Below are 18,861 nucleotides of genomic sequence, written 5' to 3'. Positions count from 1 at the left end.
CTTTCCAATGGGGTTTTCAACTATGGAAATGAAACAAGTCCACAGGGAACAGGTCTGGAGAGTATGGAGGATGAGATAGCACAGTGATTTTGTTGTTTGTGCAACAGTCATGCACCAACAGCAATGAATGTATGGGTGCATTATTGTAATGCAAGAGCCATGATTTGTCTCACCGCATTTAAGGCCACTTCCTTCTCATACTTTCTCACAGGCATTGCAGTGAGTCCTGATACTACCACCAATTGACCGTGTGTCATTTATTGATGATGAACTAATCCTCCAAAGTCAAAGAAAAATATCAGCATAGCTTTAATATTTGACCCTACCTGATGAGCTTTCTTCGGTCTTTGAGAACCTTTCCCAACCCACAGTGAATATTTAATGTTTGTCTCAACATCATAACCATAGACTGATGTCTCAATACCAGTTATGATGGTCTCAAGGAAAAGCTCATTCTCATTTGTAAAATCTGAAAGCCCTTCACAGATTGCACTCATGAGGTGTGGGATGAGCTTGGTGGCAACATGATGCATTCCAAGGCATTGTAACACGATTTCATGACATGATCCAACTGAAATGTTTCTTTCTTCTGTAATCCCTCTGACAGACTGAGTGGCAAACACAATTTCATTCACATTCCCTCAAGAGTGTCATCGGTATTGTTGAAGGGCATCCTGGATGAGGGTCATCTTTAACTTCCGTCCAGCCATTTTTAAACCATGTGAACCACTTGTAACATTGAATATAGGTTAAGCACTTTTCACTGTAAGCTTCCTGCACCATTTGGTCAGCCTCTGTAAAGTGGTTCATTCATTAACATTTCTAGTTGTGGACAATGCTTACACTTCTTGAGTTTCATGCAAAATTTAATGCAGACATGTTACTCCTCTAGCTCTGCCATCTTGAAATTCATTAACTGTGTGTGACAATGTTCTCTTTAATGCGGCACTGAACAATAAGTAACAGAAATACAACATTCGAACTTCTGGCAGTTACACATTAAACACAGATGTGTGCATAGATGCCAGCTGCATTTCACTCCAACACACCATTGGTGCAAAATTATGAATGTTCCAGAATTTTTTGAACAGACCTCATACTTCCATCCAGCCTTTGGTGTAAGTTTATTACATGTGCACCACTGCAACTGCAGCGTATCATGTACAAAAACATTAACTCACAGGAAATGTTTTCTGATCAGGCGTTGATGAGCAAATGGTGCAAGTTGTTGCAGCCTGCCCACATTATGCAGCTCCCCATGCTTTTTTGTCAATGTGGCCAGATCCACAGAATGAAATGAGAAAGTAGTTCCGATGTGTCACTGGAAGTGGTTCTTGACTGGTCAGGACATCTGCTGACACTGACACCACAATGCTTCTGTCATGGCACAGCTGTTTTGGATCGCTGTTTTGGTCGCTGACCAAAATGGGTTCCGGCAATCATTGAGAGTCACCACAGCCAATGCCTCTGCATCATATGCATTGCTGAGGGGTGGGTGTCATGACATTTTGACCAGCTATGACCTCATGTGGGCAGATGTGCACCAGGAGATCCTCCACTAACCTCAACTCCTCCTCCTCCTGCTCAGCTGTCTCCTACATCTTGGCCAGTGCCCTTGTCTTCTCTGCTGCCACTACTGATGCCTTCAGAACTATCCCCTCTGCTGTGGGTGCCATGATGGGACCCTGGTTCCCATGCTGTTGCAGCCGATAGCTCCACCATTGCCACCTCAATTGCAGCCATTTTCACTATGGCCTTCTTCATTGGGGCTGGACTTAAGACATGGAAACAGAAGCTGTGCCAGCATCACCTGTCTCTTATAGGGGAGTGGGCAGTGCACTCGTCCACGCTCACACCATTTCCAGCCCTATGCACTGGTGCCAGCATGTTGCATGACTCAACAACCAACATCAATGACAGAACAACTGGACATGAGCTCAGTGTTCAGGTCTATGCAAAGGAAGAGGAGTGCTGTAACTTCCAAATTTGTGTGTGCACAACTTCATAGTTCACACGTGAAGCCTGCGCTTAATTCAGCCACTAGAAGCCACTCAGCCTGCTAGTATGACAGCAGATGTGTGTACAGTCTACAAGTTGCACACTCTGTTAGAAGTAATGACTATATAGGCCAGAGTTCAAGCCTCTGCAGGCCACTTATGTGTTGCCTGTTGTATGTACGTTGTCTCTCATGTGTATGCATTTTCATGTAACAAAGCTGCAGTGTTCTTTAGTCAGGACATTGAGTACTGACTATTTTCAAGAAAAAAAAGAAAAATTTGTTTATCAAAGAAATTCCTAGTTGTTCAATTGCTTCTTTTAGTCTTATGCAAAAAGAAGTTTTGAGTTAATTAAGAATATTTCTTTTTATGTTTGTGATAAAAAGTTGTTCATAGTACTTCCAGTATTTATTAAAATACTCAAATTTACTTTTAACTAAAAATTGTTTAACCATTTTAAGCCTCATTTCTATTTAAGAAGAAAGTAATGTAAGAAACAGTAGGCTGGTACATCTATCGGAAAAAATGATTTTTCTAGACCAGTATGACCAGTGTCAATATACTTAAGATAGAATATTTAGTCTAAAGAGGGGAGAAGGCGGAGGAGGAGAATGAATTCCTAGAGTTGGGGGTGGGGGAGGAAAAGTGGTGGGAGAAGGCAGAACATGTTTTGGATGGGAAGTATTGGTGTGGACAGAGGAGAAGGGACTTGGGTGCTGGGAGGTGAGGCAGTGGGAAACATGTTTGCTGAGATTTAGACCAGGGAGTTACAGGAGGCCATGACGTACTGGAGAGACAATTCCCACCTGCATAGTTCAGAGAAACTAGTGCCAAGAGGGAGTACTCAAAAGGTTTGCATAGTGAAGCTGCTGTTAAATTCATTGATGTGGTGCACAGCATGTTGACAAGTGGATGGTTGATTTTGTTGTGGACAGTTAGTTACTTGGCATGCTCACATAGAATGCTGCACAGTAACTGCAGCATAACTGATGCATAACATAGCTGCAGATGTGTGATCCATGGGTGAGGCTATAAGGAAGAGGCTTTTTGACATGGAACAGGTTACAGAGGTAGTGTTCATTGTATGTGCATTTGATATGAACTGATTTGTAACTTAGCCTTATCTTCCATTCCTAAATCCTTCCCCCATGAGTCCAATATAACTCCTATGGAACACACAGTTATCAACATCCTGAAGACCTATCTGTACCTTGTCCTTCGCACAGACAGAGATTCGGTCATTAGTAGTATTGACTATGTTGTTGAGGGTCTCCACCTACTTTCTGACATCTCTGTGTACAAACCTTACGACCATGATCCCATCCCTGAAGACCAACAGGACCTTCAGCAGCTCCTCAAGGCCTCAAGTTGAACCCATAATCTAATACCTGATCCATCTCCCTCCTCACACAACTAAGTCCCGGCACTCAAGACACCACTCACTCTCTTCACTGCCTTTCCACCATTCTTGTCCCATTGCTATTGGACACTTGTTTTTCATTGTGGATGCTCATGAGCATGGAACACTACCTTTGTGATCATCGTCCTGATACAAACCCATCACCTCTTTCCTAACCCCTTTAGCTTCCTAGCCAACCATGTGTTGACCCATAATATATTTCACTTTTAAAAGCCAAACCTATAAACAACTCTGTGGTACAGCCATGGGTTCTCACATGGCACTATCGTATGCCAACTTACTTATGGACCATCTGGAGAAATCCATCCTATACTGTCAACACACAAAACGCCATGTATGGTTCAGATTCACTCATGACACTTTCATGATATGGACTCTTGACAGGGACAACCTCCTCCATAACATTGACACCTACTGTCAAATCTGCTTCATCTGGTCCTTCTCAACTCAATGAGCCACCTTACTGGTTGCCAAATCTGTTTCACCTGGTCATTCTAAACCCAATGAGCCATAATTCCTAATTGTCTACCTCCACCTCTCAGATGGCTCCATAATATGTTCATATCAAGATCACCAATCACTAACAGTACCTCCACTTTGACAGCTGTCACCTGTTCCATGATGAAAAGTCTCTTCCTTACAGCCTCACCACCAGTAAAGTGGAAACCAAACGTTCCCTAAATATACCAATAATCTTATCAGAGACTAACAGACAATATCCTATCCAGCCCATCCATACCAGTAGCCCTGTTAACCAGCCACCAACCAGCACTTCTCTAATCATTCCATATTACTCTGGTCTCTAAATGCTAAATCCCATTTGTCAGTAGGACTTCAGCCACCTCTTGTTGTCCCCTGAAGTGATGGATATCCAGCCAAAATCCCAACCACATCACTCAAAGCTATGTTCCGTCATCCACCCAAACTCCAGAATGTCACTGTCTATCCCTACCTATTCCAATCCTTCTGGCAATCCTGCCACCCCCTCCCACTAGTGCCCCCTCCCCCCTTCTCATGGATCATTCCATTCTAGTCAGTCCAGGTGCAAGACCTGTTCCAAACCCCCACACACCACCTCTTACTGTAGTCCAGTCATAGGCATTTTCTACTTTGCAAAACCCAGTGCCACATGTGAAAGCAGCCATCTGCAAGCAGTTATCTGCAATTACTGTACAGTAATCTGTGCGCCCAAGACAAGTGACCAACATGTCACATCAAGGGGCACTGCCAAACTGTGGCAAACTGTGAACTTTACCATCCAGTTGCCAAACATGCTGTGCACAACTACAGAGTTGACTTCAACAGCTGCTTCATTAGAGGTGTGATCTGAATACTGCACTCCAACACTAGTTTCTCTGAACTACACTGATGGGAATTCTTTCTATAGCATCTTCTTTCACTCTCAAAATGGCCTGCTTCACATTATTCCATTACCACCTCCTCACCTTGTGTGTCCTTCCCTACCTGGTCCCCACCTCCATCTACTCAGGCAACTGCTTTTGATTCAACAGTCAGTCTTACGGCAGGTGTGTGTGTAGTTCTACTAGAGAATGGGTGAGAGTTCGAAAGTTAGTGCATGTTGTGTCACATCAGTCAACAGTGAGTGGTTGCCTTTTGTTTATTTTATGTACTCTGAACAACTGAATTTTTTGAAACCCTGTAATTCTATCCCATCCCAACATGTAATTTTGAAATTTAGCTCAAAGGTGCCTACAATCTCCTCTTATAAGGATGTTAAACTGAGCACCCTGTGATGTCACACTCAGGCTCAACAAATTCTGCCCCACACCATCGCAGATGTGTCACATGATGGGAAGGTCTTCATAGTCATTCATACTTCCATTTCATCCCTTCTTTTGATGCCTGCAACTGATGCCAGAACCACGATGTCTTGCGTTGAAATCATCTGGTGTTCTTATGGGTGACAGAGAAAAATGTTTGAGACACACTGCCCATCAGAACCAAAACTCAATAAAAAGGCATCAGGCAGTGACACAAATGGCGTCAATGAATCTATCACATGCCATCATATGTTGATGGATGTTGCAGTTTGCAGCATGATGAGCAACAGGAAGACATTCTTGGCAGCCCTTGACACAACTGACACCCTTTGTGTCTTGATCCTTCTGTTATGGGGCTGAATCCCCATTGAACATGATTCCTCACTTTAGGAGTGCAGCAACTTTTGCTTTTGCATACTGGTTGGAGCCACTAGGGACTGATCAAAACCATTCAATGAAATTCAAATGTGATCTGAAGCAGCAAAAGGTCCTTATGCTTTTTCAGATCTTGTTTCACAACCTCCTGTTGCATGACCATGGACGATTGTAACACTGATGTCCACTGGAATTAAATGGCGGAGGTGCCCTCCAAGGCTCCCCAGTTTAGCAAAACCCCCAATGGCACCCATCACATTTATTGAGAATTTTATAGATGTACCTTTACAGAAAAAACCTGCTAAGTAGGCAAGGCACCTGCCGGTAGGCAACAACTTGACACATCCCCGAGGCTGGTTGCCTGCTTGCAGGCTTTTGTGAGTATTTCACAGGTCTTCTCTCTAATGCTAAATTTTTAAAATACTCTCTAAATGTGGGCAGGTATCACCTAGGGTCTTGCCAGAGTGGAGTGGTCCTAGGAGGACACTTTGTTGTATTATTCATGCATGTGTCAGTGTCGCACACACCCAATATGAAAACAGGAGCACTGGAGAAGTGGAAGGACCATTTGCTGCTTTGGATCATGTCCAAAATAAATTCTTAATAGTCCGTAGTAGTTTCACCCTGTACACCAGAGCAAACATTGCAGTTACACTGGACTCCAAAAAAGGTGAGATCATGTTCCGTGGAGCTGTAGCATCAATATGTCCAATGAGAAAGGCTGAATCATCCAGAAAGTGTCAAAGTGCCGTCCTTTCGCTCATTTCACTGTGAACTGCAGTTTTTTTTATTACAAAATGTGAGGGAATCAACATCCCAAAGAATGGGGTGGTTTCATTAATATTCTTTAGCCAACCCTGAGCCTTTTTGTTTTGATTCGGATTGATGCTTAGTTTGAAATGTTGTCCTCCACAATCCACATGAAAACTGTGAGATTTCAGTGCAAGGCATCATGGTTCCAACCTCCAGCACAGAGGCATCGAAAGAAGAAGTGAAATGTGGGTAAGAGTTGTTGTGAGGACTGTCCTATTATGTGACACATCCACAGTTGTGTCAAGCAGATTTGTGTGGGGATGGGTTAGGACAGGGCTACGAGGGGGGGGGGGTTAGGACGGGGCTACGGGGGGGGGGGGGGGGGTAGTACAGGGCTGGGTCGGACGGGGTTTGGCAGGGGGAGAAAGGGGCTTAAATTCCAGAAAAATAATGCCCACCCACACATGACAAGAGTTCCTACTGCTTGTCTTCACACTTGCCAAAACTTATCTTGGCCAGCAAGGTCACTGATCTCTTCCCTACTGAGGACATCTGGAGCATTATGGGCAGGGTCCCCTCAACCAGTTAGGTATTTTGACAATCTAAAATGCGAATTGGAGAGATATTGTCACAATATCACTCAAGAGTGCATCCAACAACTTTATCAGTCAATGGCAAGCTGAGTAATCACATGCATAAGGGTCAGAGGTGAACCAGCATGTTACTCATGTGCTGAATTTGTGAAGTTCTTTCTCTTGAATAACTCAGACAATTTTTACGAAGTTATGACCATTTGTTTATCTGTACATGCACACCACCTCTACTAATTTCCATTCCAGTGAAATAATTCCTCTGAGGTGTGCTTTTTTGTCATAAGAGCATATTTGGAAATATTAACCAGTTGTTCATAGCAAATCGTTTATCATAAAATTTTGGCTAGTCTCACTACATACAACTCAGGACTTCTCTTAGAACTCTTCAACTTAGGAATAGTACGCTCAAATAATGAAATATAAGAAAAAGATAATTTTATGTTTTTGGAACTACAGAGAGCTCATATCCTCAACTGGAAAACCCAGACTCTAGATTTAATGAAGCATCCCAGTTCAGCATCATCTACAATGTGTGTAATTACTGCTACAGTTGATTTAAAAATAAAGACCCTATTTTATTATGAATATTTACATTCACTTATGAGATACATTATTTTAGGAGGGCTGGAAGGAGGGGAGGTGGGGAGAGGGTAGTAATAAGTGCATATTACTGGAACATGTGATGATATTCATACCTGTTGTTAATTCTAGAACATCCTGCAGAGACCCCTTTCAAAAAAACTTGATACTTCCACAAGCATTTCACAATCTACACAGAATAATTAATGGCTACTATCATTACCAGTATTTCTATTTCCTTGAAAATAATTGAAAACAAAAATATAATAACACTATATGTGGTTAATATTAACAGTGAAAGGAGTCGAACACATGGGCAGATATGCATTCTGCAACCTGCTACAGAATATTAGCTGTATTGTGGTTAACATGATGGTGTTCAAGACTTAACTGAAGTCCGTTGTGTTGGGCTGCTCTTCTTCCTCCTGTAGAGACTATTTCATAGGAATTCTTAACAATGGTGTATTAAATATAATTAATATTAGCACTGTAATAATTTAGTCTTTCAAAAATTAAGTTGTTTTATTGTGTGTAATTTAAATAAAAAGGTACATTTTTGTCCTCTTCCCACATTCTAAAGAGCTCCAATAATATATCTTGTGTACTGAAGCTCCAGAAGAAAATTATCAGAAATATGTGCACTGCACAGGCAAAGAGAATCATGTTGCCCATTATTACAGAAACTAAACATTTTGACTGTCCCCTCCCTATACATATATGAGCTAATGATATTTTTACGCAACAAACCGGAATTGTTCATTAGAAACCAATTTGATCATCCATACAGTACAAGGAAGAGAGATAATTTTATGCTTCCTCCCCATAGATTGAAATCATATGCTCAGTCTGCACAATATATGAGGATGAAAGTCTACAACAAAATTAAAGGCAAAAACATTCCAAATATAGAACTAGGGATACTGAAAAAGACGTTACATGAAATTCTTATGCACAAATGTTACTACTCATTAGAAGAGTTCATGGAAGATGAATCGATAATTTTAGCAGAATCCAATAGCAAATTAGCATTATATTGTGGAAAAACAATTTTTCCATTATCAAGAAACATATTTACCTATGCTGGAAAATAAGAAAATATAGATACTGCGACATAGATTAAATATAGTTTTAAAAATTAATATTAAATTTTAGTTTGTAATTTTTGATGTGTCTCCTGTACCATAATCACATGATTTGTAAGTGTATGTTATGAGAGCAATATAACACAATTCACCCACATGGCAGGATTCATGAAATATTAATGATAAGGTGTATTTTAAAGTGTACAGCATTCAGATATGAAATGAAATCAACTAAGTTCTTGTAACTGGAGCTGATGAAGCCTGCCTGCCTTAGAAAATAAAAAATTCCTTTTCTTACCCATTGCTTCTGTAGATCTATGTTTGTTAGTACATAATATGACAGAGTTGCCACAAATGTTTATTAGAGCATCATGTAAAAACCTGAAGTAAATCAGTCAAGAACTCCGAAATTTTTGGTAACAAAGTTAAACAATGACCTGTCTTTATATATTAGGACAGATTTAATGTTAAGTACTGTTTATAAAGTCAGACTGATCAGATAATGGAGTATTTCTTGTTACTTATGGCTTCATGTCAGATCAGTATAATTGAGAGTCGGTGTACGTATTTACATACCCAATACTGTTCAGGTCAATCAGTCAACAGGGACTTATTTGTTTGAATGTGCATGTTCTTTACTATGTATGTGTGTGTGATTTGGAATTCAAAAATACTTTTTTCTTTTTCTTTTACGTTTACTAATGGCGAGATTGAAGCAATTAAAGAAGTTTCTCATAATGCTAATACATTCCTTTCCAAAATGTTTAAAATTATCTACTTGGTAAGTTGTTTTCCTGATAGCTGATACAATATAACATGCCCTAAGTAAACATATAATAAGATAAATAAGTTATGTAGCTTTCATAATGGAGAAGCAAAGAATGGTTCATTACAACAATCATTTTCCAAGATGTTACCTGTGTTCCTTCATCTAGTAAAGCTCCTGCTCGAACTTTTGCTAGGAATGCATTATGTGCTCTAATAACATCATCCAAGCCTTCTGCTTGCTGCACTTCCTTGTTAAATGCCTCCCAGGAGCATTCCAATACCTCAAATAGGGTGTAGTACTGCACTTGATGTACGAAGTGCACCATTTCAGAAATTAAGAGATGTAATCTCTGCAATAAAGGCTTCATTCCAGGTAGACATTTCATTTGCTTAGCAGCTGTCAACTGCCGTTTGAATGCCAGGCTTAATACAAATTCCATTCTCTTAGCTCGCCAAAGAGCATTGAACAGCATCAAGTATGTTGACATATTCAGAGCAAGAACCTGTACAGAAACCAAAGTATCATTTACTAGTTTTAGAAAGAGGTATTACTTTACAGGTTTTCATTACTTGAACTGTCTCATTACATTCTACATCTTAAGTAAAATTGTGATATCATTGCATGTTTTCATACTGTTGAGAAATTAATGTTGTATTTGCTTGTTTCATAAAAGATTATTTTACTTTTTAGTGTAAGATTACAAACAATTCATGTATAGTAGAACCCCTCTAATCCGTCACCTTTGGGACCGGGACCACGGCCGGAACTTAAAAAGGTCGGATTATCCGAAAAATCTAATATTGCAAAAAAATATAAAAAAGACATTTAGTACAAAAGATTCAACGATTTAAGAACTGAAAGACGTCTACTGTAATATAAAAAGATGATTTTTACACAGTGTTAAACAATATATTAACTAAAAAACGTCTACACACACTATAATATGTATTGGGTTTAAAAGGAAAAACAACAAACAAGTTACAGTACTGTACTGTGCTGCACTTAATAACGTATAAATTATATATATTGTAAACTAAAAAAAAAAAAAATTATAGCACTGTATATAAAAAGAAATTTTTTTTACAAAGAAATACACTACTGTATGTATAAACTAAGATATGATTATACTGTATGCATTGTTTTTACAGTAAAAACGAAAACAAATTACTTGGAAAAAAGTTAGTGATACATTTTTGTTTAGCAGATGTTACTCTAGATTTAGCTGCAGTGTCCCTTTTTTCCACACAACATCCATTGGAGCTGAAGTTAGATTCTGCTCGATTTATTGAAGGGTGATGTAAAAAGCGTTTTTTTGCATCGTTGTGTGAAATCCGCGTGAATCTACAGTGGTAAGTACTGTAGAGAACACGGAATAAAGCAAACAACGACGTTTTCTAATCCCAAGAAAGGATAAAACTGCACAATAACGTACAGTATAACAATATGGACAGTGATAGTCACCGCAACAATGGCCCGACAGCCGTCCAGTCAGTGACAAGTCGGCACAGGCTCACGAGCCTGAACATGGTCGGACTAACCGGAGTGACGGACTATTCAAGGTCGGATTAGAGGAGTTCTATTGCATGTAACTACAAAAAAACTTCGGAAGACATTAAGCCTGTTCTCAGAATTAAATAAGCTTAAGTCTTTATGGAATGTAGTGAAATGAGAGGGAGGACAAGAAGTCCTATATCCGAGTAACATGACTATTGATTTTAATGGAAGGGCTGCGAATGGTCATACACAGCAGGTATGCTTAACAATCATTTCATAAGTGAAGTAGGAAATATAAGGATAAGCAGTTCAACAGAAAAATCAAAGCAGTATGTTGATAAAGCAACGCTCATAAAATTCAGTCATGTTGATGTCTCATCCAGCTATTCTGAAATAAAGAGTATAATATATTCTCTCAAAAATAGAAGCTAATCTGGATTTCATGACATTTCTAACAGAGTGCTTAAGATTTGTTGCCATTTAATAAGGGATATCTTTCAACACATCCAAAGGAAGACAATGGAAAACCACCTCCACTAGGACCTTGCCTAGTACGGCAGTGTGGGTTACTGGCATCGTTCCCCCATCATCATCATCATCATCATCATCATCATCACTAATTCAAGACATTTTTTCAGAGAAATGAAATATGCCATTGTTGAATCCCTTATAAGAAAGATAGCAGGAAAGATGTCAAAAACTAGCAACCCCTTTCACAACAGGAATTTTCCAAACTTTATAAGAAGGTGATGTGTTCTATTATAGTATCCCACTTGTGTGACACTAATGACCTCAGTAAATCAGTATGAATTTCAGAAGATTTTCTCCACTGGGAACACAATTTACACATTCACTCACGAAATTTTACAAGCTTGAAATAACAAAACAGCACTGGTTGCTGATTATCTATGATTTATCCAAGGCATTTGACTATGTGACTCACAATATTCTCCTAGTTAAAGTGAGGTTTTGTGGAACTGATTGTGCAGCCAACCAATAGTTAGTATCATATGTAATCACAAGAATGCTGGAAGTTGTACTTAATAATTTAACCAGCATATGCAGTGGAAAATTTTCCACTTGTAGAGAAATAACCTATGGGCTTCCACAAGGCTCAATCTTAGGTCCACTGTTTTTCTTATCTGTGAACAATCTTCCGTCTGATATATAACAAGCAAAATTAGTTCTTTTTGTGGATGATGCTAGCATTTTATTCAACCCAAAGACACAAATAGGAACAGAAGAAACGGAAATAAGTGTTTTTAGAAGTATTATTGAGTGGTTTTCTGCAAATGGTGTCACTATCATTTTAAAAAAGAGACAACACATTAAGTTCTGGACATCTGAAGGTACTATACAAGGCTGTTCCAGCTTGAATGGCTGCCTGTGGGCAGCTGGTTGCCCACAGGCAGTAGTGATCAGCAGTGGACAAACAGGTAATGTGCAGTCAATCAGGCAGCCAGGCTATAAAATGGAATAATGTTCAAAGGTAACTTATTTTTAAGAAAAAAAAATGTCTTCACTGCTAAAAAATATGCTGTAAGAATAATATATGGTGCTCATGCATGATCGTCTTGTTGATGTCTGTGTAATAAGTTAGGCATTCTGACTACTGGCTCACAGTATATTTCTTCCCTCATGAAGTTTGCCGTTATTAATCCACTGCAGTTCAGAAGTAATAATTATGTACATAATTACAATACCAGAAGAAAAATTATGCTCATTACTCAGCATCAAGGCTATTTTTAGAACAATAAGGAATGCATAATGCTGCCACCAAAATTTTTGATCACTTACCCAGTTATATAAAATGTCTGACAAACAGCAAAGTTTCGTGATTCATAGAAAAATTCTATTTTTGTAATATGTAAGTAATTACTATTTACAGCCATATTAAAAGAAAGAAAGAAAACCACCACCTGCAAATAGTCAGCATGTAGCTATGTTAACACATGAATGTGTATTGTGAATGTAAAATGACATGTTCTGCATCATTCTGATGAACTGTACAAATGATCCAAGGGATATGAAATTGATTAACCAATTAATCAACAAATAACAGTATGCGTATGGCTATAAGTATTTCAAAGAGACAGTTCCAAATAAAAAGTTCATGGTAAACTTGTGTCAAACTTGGGTAAAATTGCAGTCTTTCAATGATGGCAGTCAGTCAGCAAAAGCTTGAGATTTTACCCAAATTTGATATGGCATTTTTACTGTTTTGATGATGAATTTTTACTCACAAATTTTTATCCACCAGTATAATTACTTCAAGAGTCTATGTGAAATGCTCCCTTCTGAATTCCTAAAATACAGGTGAGAGATAGAAGCCTTCGTTAAGTTAAATAAACCAATCTATAGCACATGTTGAAGAGAGATCTAGATAAATTAAGTGCCACATACAAAAGAAACTTGTAAGAACAATCTTCCCATTATGCGTCAGAATATTAGAGGACTTTAAAAAATCACAAAGTTAATGAATATATCTATTTAGATGGTAGAAACTGCCAAAAGGGAGCTTATGTATCATGTCTTTCTAAGAGCCCTATAGATACAGGGATGCATTTGTTAGGTGTGTTGCAAGATGTCTTCTAATCTTCTGCAAATAAAATATCTAGAAAATAAAAAAAATCATCATCAAATCTTTCCTTGGAGTAATAAATCTATAAAATGTGTGTGCCACAGTCATTCTGTAACAAAAAACGTATTGCACATTCTTAATTGTGTTTGATTTTTTGCATCTAAGGGGAGGAGAATCACACAGGGGGGTTTTGTAAAGTGTGCCCCACAAGAAGAAATGTTAAGAAATGTGGTGAAACTCATTGGGAGTTCTAATATTAGATTGTTGATGGTGCCCCTTGGGAAAATAGCAGGATAAGTTTGCCTGGAGATCTTGGTTCAAATGGTTCTGAGCACTATGGGACGTAACTTCTGAGGTCATCAGTCCCCAAGATCTTAGAACTACTAAAACCTAACTAATAAGGACATCACCGTAGCGGTCGTGCGGTTCCAAACTGTAGCGCCTAGAACCACTAGGCCACTCCGGCCAGACTGGAGCTCTTGTCAGTGATGTGGGGAAGTCTGTGCTGGCAGCTATCTAACAAACTATGTGCAATCAGTTGCAAATCATGGCTAATGTCAGGACGAATGCATTGCCTGTCACTTGCACTGAGGCCATCCTCAGTTATTTCCAGCAATTGTCCAATTTGTAAAGGCAGCTAACATCACAAGCAGGGTGCAGAATAAGCTCACTATTTGTAGCATCATATCCAGAGTTGAATGAAATCTCTTATTTCGAGCAGTGTGGAAGATCTAAATTTGATGAGTAAACAATTCCATGATGACAGTGGAAGCAAATTTCTTGACTTCTGCTTTTGGCTAGAAAACTGTAGGCCTGCCCCAAAATTTTTGAATTGGTTAATGTAAGAAGAGGGTATGCATGATCCTAAGGCTGTGATAGCATCAGTGACTTGAGGGGTTATAAGAACCATTAAAAAACATAGGAAAATATTCTTATTTGGCACAAGAAACCAATATAAATTACAGAGTATCTGAGTACTCAACATAAAATATTCAGTGTTGGGAATGAAGATGTGCAGCACAAATGGATAAAATTCAAAGGTGTCATTCAATAGAGAAGTATGTCCAGAGCAAGGTTTTCTGGGATGGGAAATGTCTCCCATGGTTTAACAGCCACATTAGAAAATTGCTACTTAACCAGAGAGAGCATCACGGATTTAAAAATGACAAAACCCAGCTGTCAAACAGAAGCTGAACTAAGCAGCAAATGAGCATGAAGAGGGCACTGAATTATTTTGAAAGTAAAATTTAGCAAACTGGTGTGACTAACAACCCTAAAAAGTTTTTAATCAGTAAGTGGATCAAAATTATTTATTCAGTCGCCTAGGGACCATACTTGGTACTCTAACAGAAGATGACAGAGAGAATACTGAAATGTTGAATTCTATACTCCTAAATTGCTACATCACTGAAGATCAGGATACAGGCCGCCTCCCTTTCAACTATCAAACAAACTTCAAAATGGCTGATACGGAGAAGTAATCACACAATGAAAAAAGCAACTACAAATGAATGGTAGCAAAAAAGCATATCAATGAGATGAGATATCTCTAAGATTCTACAGACATCCTATGAAGGAAACTGCTTCCCTTCCACCAACAGGTTATTGTAGGTCACTGGAGCAATGAAGGGTACCTAGTGACAAAAAAATTGCAGTTCATTTCCATTTTCAAGAAGAGTTGTAGGGCAGATGCAAACAGTTATATGCCTGTATCACTGACATCAATCTGTTTTAGAATTATGGAGCACGTTTTATGCTCATATACACTAAGTGATCAAAAGTGAACATACACTTTTCATATTAGGTGCATTGTTCTGCCACCTACTTCCATGTACTCCATATCAGCGATCTTAGTAGTCATTAGACATCATGAGAAAGCAGAATGGGGAGCTCTGCAGAACTCATGGACTTCAAATGTGGTCAGGTGATTGGGTGTCACTTGTGTCATATGTCTGTATGCAAGATTTCCACACTCCTGAACATCCCTAGGTCCACTGTTTCCGATGTGATAGTGAAGTGGAAATGTGGAGGGACACGTAGCTCAAAAGCATACAGGCCGACCTCATCTCTTGACTAGCAGAGATCACTGACAGTTGAAGAGGGTCGTAATGTGTAATAGGCAGACAGCTATCCACACTATCACACAATAAATCCAAGTTGAATCAGGATCCACTGCAAGTACTATAGCAGTCACGCAGAAAGTGAGAAAACATTGACTTCACGGTTGAGCGGCTGCTCATAAGCCACACATCACAACGGTAAATGCCAAACGATGTCTCGCTTGGTGCAACGAGCGTAAACATTGGACGTATGAACAGTGGAAAAACTGCTGTGTGGTTTGACGAATCACGATACACAATGTGGCGATCAAATGTCAGGGTGTGGGTATGGCAAATGCCCGGTGATCATCATCTGCCAGCGTGTGTAGCCCAACAGCAAAATTGGGAGGTGTAGGTGGTGGTGGTGGTGGTGGTGGTGGTGGTGGTGGTGGTGGTGGTGGTGGTGGTACGGTATTGTCGTGTTTTTCATGGAGGGGTCTTGCACCCCTTGTTGTTTTGTGTGCACTATCACAGCACAGGTCTGCATTGATGTTTTAAGCACCTTCTTGCTTCCAACTGTTGAAGAGCAATTCGGGGATGGCAATTGCATCTTTCAGCACAATCGAGCACCTGTTCACAAAGCATGGCCTGTAATGGACTGGCCTGCACAGAGTCCTGACCTGAATAACATAGAACACAGACTTCATGCCAGGCTTCATTGACCGACATCAATACCTCTCCTCAGTGCAGCACTCCTTGAAGAATGGGCTGCCATTCCCAAGAAACCTTCCAGAACCTCATGGAACATATGCCTGTGAAATTGGAAGGTGTCATCAAGGCTAAGGGTGGGCCAACACCATATTGAATTCCAGTAGTTCCAATGGAGGGTGCCACAAACTTTTAAGTCTTCTTCAGCCAGATGTTCGGATACTTTTGATTACATAGTGTATTACAAAATTTTTGGAGAATGAAAATCTCCTCTATAAATATCAACTGCATTCCACAAACAAAGATCTTGGGAAACTGTTTTCTCTATTCTTCCATGAGATCCACTAATTGGCACTTGGGCAGATGCCATGTTCCTTTATTTCAGATAGGCATTTGACACAGTCCTGCAGTATCCTTTGATTTAAAAAAAGTACAAGCTTACTGAGTATCAGATTGGATTTGCGACTGCATTAAGCATTTCCTTGTAGACAAAACAGAACATGACTCTTAACAAAATGCAAGTGACAGATGTGAAGATAGTTTCAAAAGCACCCCTAGGTAGTGTGATAGGCATGTTACTGTTTACCAATGTTACTGTTTACCATCTCTCTTACAAGAGCATCAGTAGGCAGAAAGATTCATAGGAATAATTTTAAGGAACTTTGATTCATCCATGGAAAACACTACTTACAAAACACTTGTTCCCTCAATTTCTGGGCAATTTCCATTAGTCTGGAAACCTTACCAGGTCATCGTGATAGAGGAGGTGGACGACATCCAATGAAGAGTGAACATTGCATCAAGGGATTGTTTAGTTAGGGTGAATACATTACAAAGATGCTGAATTAACTCTAGTGGCAGATGTTTCAAGAGATGCTTTTTGCAACATGTAGTGGTTCACCACCAAAACTGAGACAGTTCATTCTAGGAAGCATCTGGCAACTCATTACTTCCTCTCATGAACATCTCACAAAATGACCACAAGAGAAAATTCAAGAAAGGAGCGCTAACATGGAGGTTTAATGACAATCTTTCTTTACATTCGCTGCATTTGATGAGTTATTGGAGAGCTGGGAATTCCACCTCCACTGCTGCAGTGTTCTCCTAACAACATTTTTGGTAAGCAGCAGAGTGCTTTGCTTTTATCTGCAAGTAGTCATTTATACCAAATGGTGAAGAAACTGAAACCACTTTTGGACCCTGGTTAATTGTATTTCAGTGATCTCTGTGCACTGTCAACTGCATACCACAGTCAGCAGATGCGCCTTGCTGCTAGGCTCCAGTTGTATCATTGGCACTGGTACAAAGGTTGGGCTGTAGACTTGCAAAGTATCATACGCAAGTGGAATTTCACATGGCAGAACAGTAAAGTTTCATATGTGGAACATTTAATTTGAGACTGCAAGGAAGGCCAATCCTAAGGCATTCACTAAGCCTGACCCTAGTCCAAGTGATTGGATTGAACTGGACGATGTGGTTAAAGAGAGCAAACTATGAGGCAGTCAGTCCCTCCATCCTTTGTGTGTCAAGCCAGGAGTTGTCCTCAGATAGAAGGGACACAGAAGACAAATCTTGATGAACCTTATTGTCACAGAGAATCAATAAAACCAAGAGACAGAAGCAAGTAGAAATGAGAGAGGGGTAAGAGGACGAAGGTCGGTCAGCTACAGAAACCAGCTGGAGGTCCCAAGGAGAAGTTATATGATAAGAGACATACCTTCTGCAACTGACCAGTGTTTCCTCACCCTCCATTACCACAAGAAAACTAATGACATGAAAAAGTTGATAAAACCTCAGGAAGAGAACAATGACAAGACAGAAAACCAATGACATAAGTAAAAGAATAAGGAGTATTAAAAAGGTGGAAAGGACAGGGGCCATGCCTGATCATTGAGCAAGATAGCCTGAAGGCTACTCATGGTGTCACTGCTGATTAAAAATGCCTTGTGAGCACAAGAACTAACATGATTAAGGGATCACACCAGGGCCACCAATCCTGGAGGGAATACACTATATCTGTGTAGCAGGGAGCATTGTTCATTCCACACTGTATGGATGTAGGCAAAACTGGTTCATCTGCCAGCTGTAGAGCTGTCAGTGTATACCAATTCTGAACCCGGAAATGCATCAAGGATAACCACAAACTGCTGGTGAAAAACAATGGGGTTAAGGTACTCTTTCAGTCCAAAGGATAGGTTGAGACTGATCCAAGGATGGTGTACACACCATAGGGGCATATGCAAGGGCTCCTTAATTAGAGATGACAATGAGGGAGAAAGTATAAGTTCAGAGCAGAGACTGTGTATGTGAACTCTATTGTGACCCCACTCCTGGGCCACTGTAGTGGTAGGTGGATTTCCCTATCAGGAAAGAGGACATGAGCATTTGGATGTCCATGGGAGCAGTAAACATGTATCACATTGTTGAGGAGCACTTATGGTGCCTGATTTGTAGAGGAGGGACCTCTGCCTCTGAACAGGCTGTTAACAGAGCTGGTCTGAAATGAATCTGTCACAAGTCAAGCCCATGTGTGGTGTTTTGGGTCCAGTATCCACAGTACTGAAGGCAATACCAAGCCATATGTCAGATATGGATCACAGCTTTGTAAAGCTGCCGAAGTGTCGAGTGGTCTGTGCCCCAAATGGTGTTACTGAAACAGCAAAGGGTATTAAGGTTTGAGTAGCACATTA

General features: G+C 39.8%; 1 protein-coding gene across 2 annotated transcripts in view; it reads right to left on the bottom strand.

Annotated features, from left to right (window-relative positions):
• The window catches only part of LOC126298978 (gamma-tubulin complex component 3-like), a 218,439-nt gene that overhangs the window by 29,272 nt on the left and 170,306 nt on the right, over nt 1-18,861 (bottom strand). For both annotated transcript variants that reach the window (XM_049990600.1, XM_049990601.1), the window contains exon 13: nt 9,498-9,851. In XM_049990600.1, the coding sequence (XP_049846557.1) occupies nt 9,498-9,851 (354 nt within the window). The remainder of the gene's footprint in view (nt 1-9,497; nt 9,852-18,861) is intronic.

The sequence above is a fragment of the Schistocerca gregaria genome, chromosome X (assembly GCF_023897955.1).
Source record: "Schistocerca gregaria isolate iqSchGreg1 chromosome X, iqSchGreg1.2, whole genome shotgun sequence".
Classification (NCBI taxonomy): Eukaryota; Metazoa; Arthropoda; class Insecta; order Orthoptera; family Acrididae; genus Schistocerca; species Schistocerca gregaria.
This window is presented reverse-complemented; position numbering and strand designations above follow the sequence as displayed.